We start from the raw sequence: 13,249 nt of genomic DNA, 5'->3' as shown, positions 1-13,249 counted from the left end.
CTACTTGTACAGTAGTTACACCTCATTTACACCCCACTTATATATATGTAATTAGTATGTAATTTTCGAATTTACATATGTAATTTTAGTACTTACATATGTAATTTTGAGACTTACATTGTAAATACATTAAAATTACATATGTAATTTAGGGACTTACAATGTAAATATATGCCGACTATTTTTTAATGAAAGATATGGCGCCATAAATATAGCTACACCCTTAGTTTGAACACTTACATATCCCGTATTAGGGAGTACCAGCGAACTGAACAAATTACGATCGGAGGGAGTAGATTCTTGCCGTTCAGCTCTTTCCCTGTCACTAGCCTTTCATTGTCCCCGTGACTAAAATTATGCAGATCAAATGATCCCCAGACCCCAGCAAGACTCATTTAAGCACATGTATTCCATAAAAGTTTCATAGTAAAGGAAAGATGTAGAAAAAAACTGGATGCATTTTCTCTTCCAAAAGGAAAAAATACTCTTAAATTCTTTGTTCCAACCAAGAGACTAGTTTACTGGGCAATTTGAGTACAATACGTAAAGTCAGTATTGAAGTTTCAAGTCCATGGATCAGCAGTATGACCGGCCTAATCGGCAGGCATCACTTATTAAGAACATGCTTTGGAATTTGGTAGAAAATTCACAAAATGTTACCAAAAGGAAAATGCCACATTCCAAAGAGGGCCAAAATGATAATTGAAATTCACAAAAAATGACTCAAAGCACCTTTCCAAGTTTTACACCATCTGTTCCTGAAATGCATGCTACCAAGATGAAACTGCAACTACAGTAACTCATCAAATAACCACGCCTTTTTCTATGTAGAAAATTAACAGCTACACTGCAGGAACCCCATGGAAAAAAAGAATCTAGAACTGCCATTACAAATTAGTCTTGCACATGTTTGTCAGGCAATATATCCTCAGAATTGAAACATCCTAGCTAAAAGTCGAGAGTTCATTAGAAGAGTCAGGCATCATAGGAAGAACATCCAATGTGATAGGCATCCTGAGGATCTGAACCAACACTAGAAGTCTGATGATGGTATGGGCGCTGGACAGGGGGTAAAAGCAGAGCCAAAGACTTGTCCATCAGCAGAAGCCGTCCGCATTTACTGCACGCAAAGTAATGAAGAGTGTTACTTATGTAGTGGAATGTAAAATTGTGACGATAGTACAAGAGACATCTGTTAGATATATAATATGTGTGTGTACCTGCAAACTTTTGTAAATAGAGTCTGATAGCTGGCAATCCAACGCTGCAAGAAGTTAACATGTTAAATAATTAGCATTACAATGTGACGTTATTGCAATAGGATTGTTCAAAATAAAGGAAATAACGATGAGTAAAAATAATTTTAATGAACCTTTGAAAAAAACTGGATTACTATTCTGAACAATTTACCAATTCTTGTTGAAACTTACCAGCAACAGAGAAAGTGATTTAGTTGGTTCCACACTGACAAAGTATTGCAATGCTTTATCTGCATGCTCCTACATATAATAAAAAACAGTGTATTCGTTACACCGTAATGCCCTCTTATTGAAAACAATATTAAAAGAGAACACAGAAGAAGCATTTACCGATACATGCTTAAAAACATGATGCACCGATAGGCCTCTTGCATGTAGGTAACTTCCTCCCTAATATAAGATTCACTTCATGTGTCAACATTAAGAAAAGGTATTGTGCATCCATGACCACTAATTAACAAGTTAGCTTTTGGAAAACATGATTACCTCAGTAGGAGAGAAGAAAGCCACAGCATCAGGATCAGTAGATCCTGCAGGATGCAGTGATACTATAGCTCTAAATATAGAAGGAGCTAGCAACTCAATTATCGCAACCTGATCTATTGGAGTTGTATCACCAGATCCCGATTTGCTCATGTTTTGCAGGTTCAGCTCCGATGGATCCACAAAGTCATCATTCATAAGGGTTGCTAATGATGCAGCTCTTTTTGACCAATCCAGCCGCCGGTATGTGAATATTTTCATGTTAGGAACTTCATTTTCTAGATTCTTTAGTATCTCAGATAAAGTTCTTTCTTCAAGCTCCCCATTGCTAGCAGGCAGCCTTGGCTTTTTAGCGAGACCAGGTTCACCATCATGCAGATGGTTAAACCCTTCATCATCTAGATGAGGAAAGAACCTTCTTTTCTGGTCAGTGAAGGCCTTGAGAGCTAACCTGGAAACATCTATATGTTAGCATAAACCTGAAATTGATATACCTCTGAACATTATAATCACATGATAAATGGATAATAAAAATTCCATATGTCCTTGCCTGTTCACAAGCCAAATAATTTGTGCATTAAGCAGCGGCATACATTTTAAATTTTAAATTTAAAAAAGGTGAGGCCAGGCCACTAGGTACAATCGCATGTGGCTGATAGCTGTTAAGTTTAGTATAGTAACCCATTTTTGTAAATAGTAATAAACTTCGGGTATCTTGTCATGGGGACTAGGGGATGATCCGAAGGCTTGAAGCCTTCAACATAAGTACATACATCTAAAGAAGCACATGAATGAAGGGCGTTGGCGTTGGAATATTTCCGATGCATTCTGTGTAAAATCAAAATAAAATATGGATGCAACGAAAACAAGAACTGATCTAATACTTCAATTCCTACAAAAGCACTCCACACCTTGGAAGAATGTAATTATCATAGTAGAAGGATTAGAGAAAGCAAAGTGCAAAAGAAGAAACAAAAGAGGGAAAAAGGAGAAATAAGGGAAAAAGGGGAAAGAGGGAAACAACAGTACAAATTTATCGGCCAAGAAAATTATCGTATATCGCAGGAAGAAACAACATGGTATAAATATTTAATCTGCATTCTGCAATGCACGGTTGATGAAATCTCACACATCAACAGAATATAAATAAGACAAATAAGCACATCATATTGTGGCAGCAAACATACAACACAACAATGATGGTAATGAAATTACCTAGTTCTGTCAACAGCTGATGCACCAGCCTGACCAGCCAGCTGACGCTTCCAAGCATATGCCACAACTGCACCATCTGGACAAACAAGTGGCATGTGCAAGCCCCATGAATTGCCTCTGGCTTTAAGGGCTCCATTTAGAACTCCAGACTCTTCCAATTGCCTTCCTAACAGCAATGGATACAAGATATTTATTAGGCTACAGTTTAAAAACTAGATCTTTACTTTCAGTTGGCTAGGCCAACACTTATGAAGAAATAGTGGAACTTGAAACATGAAGTTCAATAAAAATAATTGGAACTTACCAGGAGAACTGTGTAAGCAATGATTGATGGTTCATCACAAAGTAAAAACATCATGAATAGCAACAAGCACAACTAACCCAAACACTATAACAAGAATACTGTGAAAGAACAATAAGAAAGCACCAGCAAAATCGAGTGAATCCATCCTGTTCACATACCTAACTTTATTGAAGATGGCTCCTAATATCCTTTGACTTAAAAAAATCTCAGTCACATGGCTTAAGCTTATCTAGTACTCCTAACTTCAGGATTTTCACAAACTAACTATTCTGTCTAAAATCATAACTATATCACCTGCAAATTTCATCTTCCGTTTATCTAGCAACTTCAGGTCGCAGAAAGACTCAAAAACCATCGTTTAACAAGCAGTTCATATTGCTTGGACATTTTATTCATCAGACAGAATAGTACCATGTTGCCATGAAACATGGATTTTCCAAATGCCTGCAGACTTCTTCAACAAACGACTGGTCAAGTGGTCACATGTAAACAATTGTACCCAACACATAACTGCTCTGCTGAGACAATATTATAGAGTGAGCACCTACCCTACATCCTTACCATCCACGAGTGATACTAAAACTAGTTCGAGCCCTGAGTGGCACTAAGGTGGTGTTTGGATCCAGGGACTAAATTTTAGTCCCTGTCACATCGGATGTTTGGATACTAATTAGAAGTATTTAACGTAGACTAATAATAAAATTAATTGCATAAATGAGAGCTAATTCGCGAGACAATTTTTTTAAGCCTAATTAATCCATAATTAGCACATGTGTACTGTAGCATCACATAGGCTAATCATGGATTAATTAGGCTCAATAGATTTGTCTCGCGAATTAATTCAAGGTTATGAAATGGATTTTTTCATTAATCTACGTTTAATACTTCTAATTAGTGTTAAACATCTGATGTGACCGGGACTAAAATTTTAGTCCCTGATCCAAACAGCCCCAAAACAAGTTCGAGCTGAAGCTGTTCAATTAAGGTTAAATATTGCTCTATTACAAGCCAAGGAACACGAGTTCCAGAAATGCATCCCAATCTGATAGACCCAGGCACCCAGCCAATATTCTAGAATGCTAAAGTTCATATACCAAAGTTGAGCAGTTAAGCCTGTCCGTGCATCTCTCGTAGCAAGGTTTCATAGGTAGAAGGGTTTCACAAGATACAAGCAATTGGATAACACCAAAGAAGAGTGTGGCATCAGTTTATGGTGATTAACCATTATTACAGAACAATTTAGTGGAAAAAAAATGTGCTGCCATGCCTAAACTGGGAAGGAGATTATTACTTTAAAAAAAGTCCAATCATACAATCCAAAGAAGTTAAATCAATATCCCAGCCACCAATTTCCAGAAATTATCTAGACAAGGGTTTTCCTTTTTCTTCTTGAGACTGCAACCGTGGTATCATGACGGGAATGTTTCTTTTTCATTTTGAGACTGCAACCGTGGTATCATGACGGGAATGTTCCTTTTTCATTTTGGAACTGCAACCGTGGAATCATGACGGGAATGGTTCTTCTCGGAGGGAATTAGTTGTATTTTGCGACGTAACAGTCAAAGGTTAAGGAATCGATGAAAAACTTCTGAATCGGAGAGTGTGGGGGCACGGGGCGGAGATGGGTTTACCTCCCGAGCGCGCGGAGGTCGTCGAAGTGGCGGTGCATGGCGGCCTCCTCCTGGGCGACGGCGAGCGCGGTCTTCTCAACGTGCTGCGGGGCGCTGTGCGGGGGCGCGTCGCCGGCGACGAAGAGCGCCTCGAGCAGACGGTCCGCGCCCAGCCGGATGTCCGCGATGAGCCGCCCCGCCCGCCCCAGCCGCTCCATCGCCTGCGCCACCTGCTTCGGCGGCGCGTCACCCCTCGCCCCCTCGTGCTGGTGCCCCGTCGCCCCCGCCGCCGCCGCCGCCGCCACCGGCGCGGCCACCACCGCCGACGCCTGCGCTTGCTGCATCTTCCTCTTCTCCCCTTCTCGCTTCCGACTCGAAACGCCTAACCTAAATAAGCCCATATCCAAACAGGCCCAGATCCAATACAAGCCCATATCTATTCAGGCCCAGATCCAAACAAGCTCGTATCCAAATTCGGCCCACGCCATCGGCTTCCAACGTTTCGAACGTTTGCGCTTCGCTTCCCACGCGGCGGCGGCGCCACCACCACCACCCTCCGCCATGCCGCTCGCCGGCGGCGAGCCCCGACCACCACCGCCGCTCCCGTCGTTGGTCAAGCTCGGAAGGGCCGTCACGCCGCGCCGCGTGGACATCCTACTGGCGGCGCTCCTCCGCCGGCGGAGGCACCGCCTCGTCGGCGCGCTCGCCTCGCAGGCGGTCGCCAACTCCGTGCGCCCCACCGCGCGCACCCACCTCCTGGTCGCCTCGGCGCTTCTAGATTCTTCCCGTCCGCGCGACGCGGCAGCGCGCCTCGCGCTCGCCGGCCCGGCAACCTCCTCCGCGCGCCGCCTCTGGGACGCGCTGCTCCGCCGGGCCTGCGCGGTGCGCGGCGATGCTCGCCGCGCGCTGGAGGTGCTCTCCGCCGGCGTAGAGGAGTGCGGGCTCGTGTTTTCTCCGTCCACGTATCGTGTGGCCCTGACGATGCTGTGTGCCCGCGGTGACATGGAGACCGCGCTCAAGGTGTTCGACGTAATGGCTGCAGCGGGGTGTCAGGTGGATGATCGTGTTTGCAGCGTGATCATTTCAGGCTTCTCCAAGGTCGGGAAGGCTGGGGATGGGCTGGAATTCTATAGGAGGGTGAGGAGAGAGTTCAATGGATTTGAGCCAGGCTTGATCACATTAACCGCTTTTGTCGATGTGCTTGGCCGTGTGGGGAGAACTACTGAGGCAGCACAATTGGTAAGGGAGATGGAAGGGAAGGGGTTGGTTGGTGATGCTGTTTTATATGGCAGCTTGGTTCATGGATACATGAGTAGCGGGTTATTGATGAAAGGGCTCCGTGAGCATCGGGTGATGTTAGATAAGGGCATTGCAGCTGATGTAGTTAGTTATACTACTGTTATTGATGGACTTTGCAGAGAACGTAGTGTGGAAAAAGTGATGGGATTCTTGGATGAGATGAACCGAAGGGATGCTAAGCCGAATTTGATCACTTATACATCATTGATTGGTGGTTTCTGCAAGAGAAACAGGTTGGATGATGCTTTTTCTATAGTGAGGAAACTGGAACAGACAGGAGTGGTGGTGGATGAATATGTTTACTCAATTTTGATTGACAATTTGTGCAAAAAGGGATATTTGGATAGGGCTTTCTCTTTGCTTGAAGAGATGGATAAAAAGGGGATAAAGATTGGAATCGTAACATACAATTCAGTAATAAATGGTCTGTGTAAGGTTGGTCACACCAAGAAGGCTGTTGAAATATATGAAGGTATTGCTGCTGATAACTTCACATATAGCACGCTGTTACATGGTCACATTAAGGTAGAAGATGCAACTGGTGTAATGGCAATAAAAGGTAGGCTTGAGAGCAGCGGTGTTACAATTGATGTTGTCACATGCAATGTACTTATCAAAGCATTATTTATGATTAAGAAGGTGGATGATGCCTGCAGCTTGTTTCTTAGAATGCCCGAGATGAGATTAAGGCCTAATATTGTCACATATCATACAGTTATTGACATGATGTGTAAACTTGGAGAAACTGACAGGGCACTGCAGTTGTTTGATGATTACAAAGAAGACATCTTGTTCTCCTCTACAATAGTACACAATTGCCTGATTATAGCATTGTGTAATGGAGGAAAGGTAAACATGGCTGAGCAGATTTTTAATGATCTTATCCAAAGAAATTTAAGGCCTGATTCCTGTACTTACAAGAAGTTGATCCATACACACTTTAAAGAAGGCGGTGAACATGGCATGCTGAATTTCATTCTTAAGGTGGATGGATCTGAAATTGACTTATTTTCATCTCTATGTAATTATGCTTCCGCTTTCTTAAGCACAAGAGATTGCTACCAAGGAGCATTGGATGTTTACAAGCTTCTAAGAATGAAATCATTTACTGTAACTAGCAAAACATGCTACAGGCTACTCAAATGCTTGCTCCGAAATGGTCATGAACAGACCATCCAGCCATTATTAAGTCAGTTCATTAAAATTCATGGCCTGGATGAACCTAGAATGATTAATATGCTATCTTGCCACCTCAGCAAGAACAGTGTTGGTGAAGCTATTTTGTTTTCCAATTACATGAACAATGGCCGTGTTCCTGTCAGTGTTCTAAGAGAAGCTGTATACACACTAAAGAGGGAAGGTAGAATTCTGGATGCATGCAACTTTTTGAAGGAAGCTGAACAAAATGGTTATTCAGTGGATCTTGCCATGTACTCCATAGTAGTGGAAGGCCTTTGTAAAAGTGGTTGTCTTGAGAAGGCATTAGACCTATGCGAAAGCATGAAAGAAGAAGGGATTCAGCCAAACATTGTCATCCATAACTCTGTTCTGAATGGTTTGTGCCAGCAGGGATGCCTTACTGAAGCATTCCGGCTATTTGACTACCTAGAAAGCAGTGAAGTGCTTCCGACACTGGTAACTTACTCTATACTTATAGCTGCTTTGTGCAGAGAAGGTTTTTTGGATGACGCTCATGAGTTGTTTCAGAAAATGTCCACCAAGGGTATCAAACCCACTACACGTGTTTACAACTTGCTAATAAGTGGTTATTGTAACTACGGGTTAACTGAGAAAGCACTGGAGCTTGTATCACATTTTGAGGAAATATTTCTATTCCCAGACGCTTTTACAATTGGTGCAATAATTAATGGACACTGCCTAAAAGGTGACATTGAATCAGCATTAGGCTTCTTTAGTGAATACTATCATAAGGAGATGGTTCCAGATTTTGTTGGCTTCATGAGCCTGGTCAAAGGACTCTATGCAAAAGGAAGAATGGAAGAATCTAGGAGCATCTTGAGAGAGATGTTTCAGTGCAAAGAAGTTGCAGAGTTCATAAACAGTGTTGGGGATAAGATCCAAGCAGAATCTTTTGTTGGCCTTCTATTTTCTGCCTGTGAGCAAGGGAGGATTGATGAGGTCGTGACTATCCTAAATGAAGTGGCGCTCATGTCTGTATCCTCTTCAGATTCTAATAATTGTAGCACGCTTAGTCACCTAAAGAACGTAGAGACACCTGTGGCTTATGATCGTAATATGGATAATCCTGGACAAGTTTTATGTTCAACTACTTATGGTGTTTCTAGCAACTGTCTTCATGGAATTTCTGAAGGCACAGTTCAACCCACAATAGATGGAGCTGAGAATTTATGCACACCAAGTGATGATACTGATATTTACTATGATAATTTGCTACGGAATTCTTTCCATGATGACTTTGACACATATTATCCAGCAATCGCTTCACTTTGCTTAAAAGGGGAACTGATTAAGGCCAACAAAGCAATTGAAGCAATGATTCAGAATTCTAGTTGAATTTGGTAGCTAGTTCATTCTGTTAGCGAAGTATTGCTGGTTTGTAGTATCATCATTGGCAAACAAAGTGTCATCTAACTTGTAAGTACATCATGTTCTTTTAGATATAACTGAAGCTTGGTGATGCATACTTAAGAAACCACGAGATATCTTAGACCTGCTTCTGTCCTGTGTTCTGTAGGTGAGGAAAACATTTGTCAACATGACTGAACTGTCTTGTCAGTTGGCAAAATAGGGTTCATAAAGGTGGAATTAACTATCACATGCAGGAACATTTCTCTCTTCTAACAAAAATGATGTGTCCTTTTGACTCGTTATCTAACCTTTATGGTCTAACTGTTTTTGTCTCTCTTTACAGCCTGAGCAGTGCAACCTGGATGAGCACCCTGAATGCCTTAGGTTCCAAACTTCAGTAGTTAGAGAAGGCCTCTGATGGTGGACATACGGGTACATGTATTTTCCTTTTGTCATTCATGTTGGTCAATTGTTGTGTATATGTTTGTCCAATATGGTGACATTGTTCAAGATCCTGAAATTCAGTGTCTATCTTGTTGCATTCAACTCTAGTAACCTCAGTTGATATGTTTGGCATTTAGGTCTTTTCCTTCTTAATTGACATTGGTTTCCTCTCTTCACATTAGTGGGTGTATTCAACTAGACAACTATGGCATACAAAGATTCTTTTTTTAGGGAATGGCATACAAAGATTCTATGATTAAAGAAAAAACATTGTACGAAAGAAAGGGAGCTACTGTCAGCCAAACTCCTTTTTATGCATCCTTTAGAGGAGCTATGTTTTTTTAACTTCTTTTAAAGAATGTACTCATGTGATGTCCAGACACATTCTTTCAGTAAATAACACAAATATGTTTTGTGGCCATATTAGTAGAAATCAGCAGGTATTTAATTTGGCTAGTGTCACCTTATTCTGTGTTTTAAGGTCATAACTCATAAGGTTGACAAAATCAACAGTAACCAAAACACAGTTTACTGGCTTGCTGACCTGCCCTACTTGTTGGTCACCTCCACCTGTAGGGCTGTAGAATTAGGTGTTCTGAAACTTAATGATCAAAAAGCATAGAGTTAAGTTCATTTTTTTTTTAAAAAAACATTGTGGCCATAAATCCTTGAAAATTGTTGTTCTGTAGCTGCCAAATAAAGATGAGACTGTTAATAGTCCACGGCTATAAATACACTGAAATATATCACTTTTGCCTGATTTCTTGGTCTAGAAATTGGATGGTTTACTTCTTCCATGGTACTGTTGAAAACCTTTTGAATTTTCATACTTTGTATACCTTAGTGGTGATTATTATGAAATTGTTCAGGTCATGTTTAGAGTTTAGACTAAATGATTACATCAGGGACTGGTCAAGTCATGTTTAGAGTTTAGACTATGATTACATCAGGGACTGGGAGATTTCTTGAGATACAGCATACAACATGACTACATGAGTAACTGTAGGTATTTCTTACAAACTACATCATATCATTTTGACAGGGGACAAATGTCAAAGCTAGCACAGCTGGAGTACTAGGGTAACTCATGAAGAGTAGGTGGATATGTACCATGAGTTCGGACTCCAGAGTCAGAATTTGGTAAGTCAAACAACCAGATCTAGAACAACCAAATGAACTCATTTTATATATTGAATTATTAAACATACGCGTTTTGCAACGCAATCACAATAACACAAATGATCAAACAGCCTTGACGCATTACAACCAGCTTTACTTATTTAAACAAAACATGCCACTACCACCACCTTGTAAAACTCAGCACACAAGACAACCTCAGTGGTAGTAGTTGTTGAGCCTCCTGCAGTTCTTCCTGATCTCCCCCTGTGATCCAGTCAGAGGCGAGATGTTGCCCATATTCACCATTGACTGTGCGAAGTGCTTGAAGAAGAGGTTGACATCATCAGCATACGCCTTCACGAGCGCCGCTGTTTCAGCGCTCTTGGTAAGCAGGACCTGATCAGAGCTGAGAAGGCCCTTGCCAGACAGGATGTTCTTGAAGTAGAAGTTGTCGAACTTTGCGGGGCTGACAAAGTCTAGCGGGAAGAGGTTGTTGTCACCACCAGAACGGGGGCATCCCTGCCTCAGCTGTGCCGCGTAGGACACATCCAGTGTGTAGTCAGCCATGCCATTGCCGCTCTGATTGTAGAGCCTCTGACGGAAGCTGGTGCACCGAGACATGCCAATGGTGTGGCCACCTGTATGTATGCACCCATTTTTGTGCAATGTAGGAAAGATCTCTCTCAAGAAATGATGGACGCACATACTGATAAGATGGTAAGAAGTTCACCTGAGAGGGCTACGACGTCGACGATGTTAAGGCCCTGGCGCTTGAACTTGGTGATGATGGTGGGGAGGGTGTTGTTGGGAGCTGGGATGTCGTTGTTGGAGCCCTGGATGCTGGCACCCAGTGAGTCCCTCCGGCCAAGTGGCACATCCCAGTACGGGCCACCAACCTGCAGGTTTGAGTGCAAATTCAGTCACAAAACCCGGCACTGTTGAGCTCATCCTAGGAGCGGTTCTTTTCTCTAAGCTCATACAGAAATAATAATAATACACAGTTCATTTCTCCTTCTATTTCCGAATGTGATATTCTTTTGTGTGGTTCTGATAGAGCTTATCTCTGTTACATACGAGGACAGTGGAATCGCGTGCAGCGAGGGCGAGTATGTCGGCGCAGGAGACGGTGCCGGGGCAGGCTGCTTCGAGGGCGGCCTTGATCTCGTCGACGACCTCGAAACCCCTGAGGGAATTCATGTTAGGGTTTGACCCCTTCTCACTGATGATGGTGGTGCTGTTGTCCAGGAGCACAGACGCGTCACACCCCTACACAATGTTGGTACATAGATTAGGTACATGGAAGTAGTACATAGATTAGGCACATGCAACGGAACAGCAAAATATATATTGATTTAGGGTCCTGTACTGGGTGAAGGTCTCTGATAAATGAAACATCGAGAGCGCCAATTATTGTGCATTTGAATTAAATAGTCATCCTCTCTTTGAAAAGAAAGTGAATAATCAAGAAATCATGGTACGGACTCATCATATCACCAAGGCAGAAAGTAGTGCTCGCATGGGCAATGTTGGTAGGCTATCTTATCAGTGGTAAAAAGTTTGCCTAATAACTATAGATTCTTCCATGCTCCTAAGGGTACCTTTTTTAATACCTAGGTACAAATATAACAAAGGTTTGATCTCCTACACTTTGCGTTTTCGTTATGTAACAGCTAAAGTTGCATCTGCAAATACATGTCTTTTTTTTCTCTATTTTTGATGACTATTTGCAATACCTTCATATGGATTTAACCATCGCAAAAGCAAGTGAAACGCATATCATTGCCTTTCTAGTTGCACTAAGCATACAACTCATTTGAATTATGTTTTTGCAGGCTACACTGCAGGTGCTATGTCAACCGAGCACCATTAGCTTTGTGAAGACAAGTAAAGAATGCTACAGCAGAAGAGAAATCACAGTACCTTGACAAAGCAGTCATGAAAATGCAGCCTGACCAAGGATGCCGCCATCCTGGTCTCCCTGGCCACCGCCTGTGCTACGATGGACTGCACGATCTCCTTCGCCTTGGGGCACGAGTGGTCGTAGAACTGCGGGAACAAGCCATACCCATACCCATACCACGGGTTGCCGTGGACAGAGGTGGCGAGGAGGAGGGGAGAAACCAAGCAGAGCATCAACAGGCAACCCATGGAAGTCGCCATGTAAGTAAACCTTCGCTGCACTGCACTGCACTGCACTAGGTTGCTAGGTAGGAGAAGAGAATTGCTCTCTGTTTGTTTCTACTTCTCTTGGTTGTGGGTGGCGAGAAGAGGCGGGCATGGGGTGGCATATATAGCACCTGTGGGGGGGTGCATGTAGGAAGGGTGGTTTGGAGCAGAGGACAGTGAGATGAGACGCGGCAGGGGCAGCTTGGGTTGTTAGGGTGATGCGTATAAAATAAGTCAGCTAGCTACGCATTGTGCTCAACTGCTTCAGTAATTCCATCAATTATCAGCTAATAGTAACTCCAACTTGCTTGCAAGGCTTTTCGGTCGTCTTATTGTTTTGTTTTGGGCTTTAATTTTAGCAAAGTCATTTGAAGATTTAATGCTTGTCATTGTCAACAAGTGTAGATGGAGTGATAAGTGATAACCTCTCAAAAATGAAGCTCAATATTGCCTAGCAGTTGGAGAGAGGATAAAATGGTCTGATGAAACAGAAAATGCTACTTAAAAATAAGCATTCCAATTAAATATTCACATAACTGCTTGTACTATGAAAAACTAGAAGGCAGCACAATGGTGATTATGCTGCCCCTGTACACTACACATTATCTTTCTACTCATTATCGAAACCTTTGATGGGTTATATAATATTATATTATACCCTCCTGTATCAGAACGTTAGAGATGTTGTTTTAAATTACCATAATGAGGCAATGCATATGCACAAAGATATATCAATCGTTCCTCTCACTTTAACCTTTTTGCCTCATAGTAGGCCCACACCTGACAGGTTATACTAGTAT

The 13,249-nt window shown here is 42.3% G+C and overlaps 3 protein-coding genes across 3 annotated transcripts; 1 reads left to right on the top strand and 2 right to left on the bottom strand.

Moving 5' to 3' along the window:
• Nucleotides 1–696: 696 nt before the first annotated feature.
• On the bottom strand, nucleotides 697–5,240 carry LOC127758645 (mediator of RNA polymerase II transcription subunit 27). Its single transcript, XM_052283929.1, has 7 exons — nucleotides 4,893–5,240; nucleotides 2,958–3,119; nucleotides 1,746–2,193; nucleotides 1,590–1,649; nucleotides 1,431–1,499; nucleotides 1,221–1,264; nucleotides 697–1,120 (listed from the first exon to the last, which is right to left on the bottom strand). Exons 1-7 carry the CDS (start codon nucleotides 5,213–5,215, stop codon nucleotides 976–978), a joined length of 1,251 nt encoding a protein of 416 aa, XP_052139889.1. The 5' UTR covers nucleotides 5,216–5,240; the 3' UTR covers nucleotides 697–975.
• Nucleotides 5,241–5,385: 145 nt separating this feature from the next.
• Nucleotides 5,386–10,331, top strand: LOC127758544 (pentatricopeptide repeat-containing protein At5g57250, mitochondrial). Its single transcript, XM_052283921.1, has 4 exons — nucleotides 5,386–8,786; nucleotides 8,887–8,951; nucleotides 9,064–9,152; nucleotides 10,207–10,331. The coding sequence occupies exon 1, from the start codon at nucleotides 5,433–5,435 to the stop codon at nucleotides 8,703–8,705; it is 3,273 nt and encodes a 1,090-aa protein (XP_052139881.1). The 5' UTR covers nucleotides 5,386–5,432; the 3' UTR covers nucleotides 8,706–8,786; nucleotides 8,887–8,951; nucleotides 9,064–9,152; nucleotides 10,207–10,331.
• Nucleotides 10,325–12,554, bottom strand: LOC127758678 (peroxidase 72-like). Its single transcript, XM_052283931.1, has 4 exons — nucleotides 12,204–12,554; nucleotides 11,358–11,549; nucleotides 11,014–11,179; nucleotides 10,325–10,921 (listed from the first exon to the last, which is right to left on the bottom strand). The coding sequence occupies exons 1-4, from the start codon at nucleotides 12,441–12,443 to the stop codon at nucleotides 10,500–10,502; spliced, it is 1,020 nt and encodes a 339-aa protein (XP_052139891.1). The 5' UTR covers nucleotides 12,444–12,554; the 3' UTR covers nucleotides 10,325–10,499.
• Nucleotides 12,555–13,249: the final 695 nt, after the last annotated feature.

This window comes from Oryza glaberrima, chromosome 1 (genome assembly GCF_000147395.1).
Source record: "Oryza glaberrima chromosome 1, OglaRS2, whole genome shotgun sequence".
Lineage (NCBI taxonomy): Eukaryota > Viridiplantae > Streptophyta > Magnoliopsida > Poales > Poaceae > Oryza > Oryza glaberrima.
Note: the sequence above shows the minus strand (reverse complement) of the source record. Positions and strands in the feature narration are given on the sequence as shown.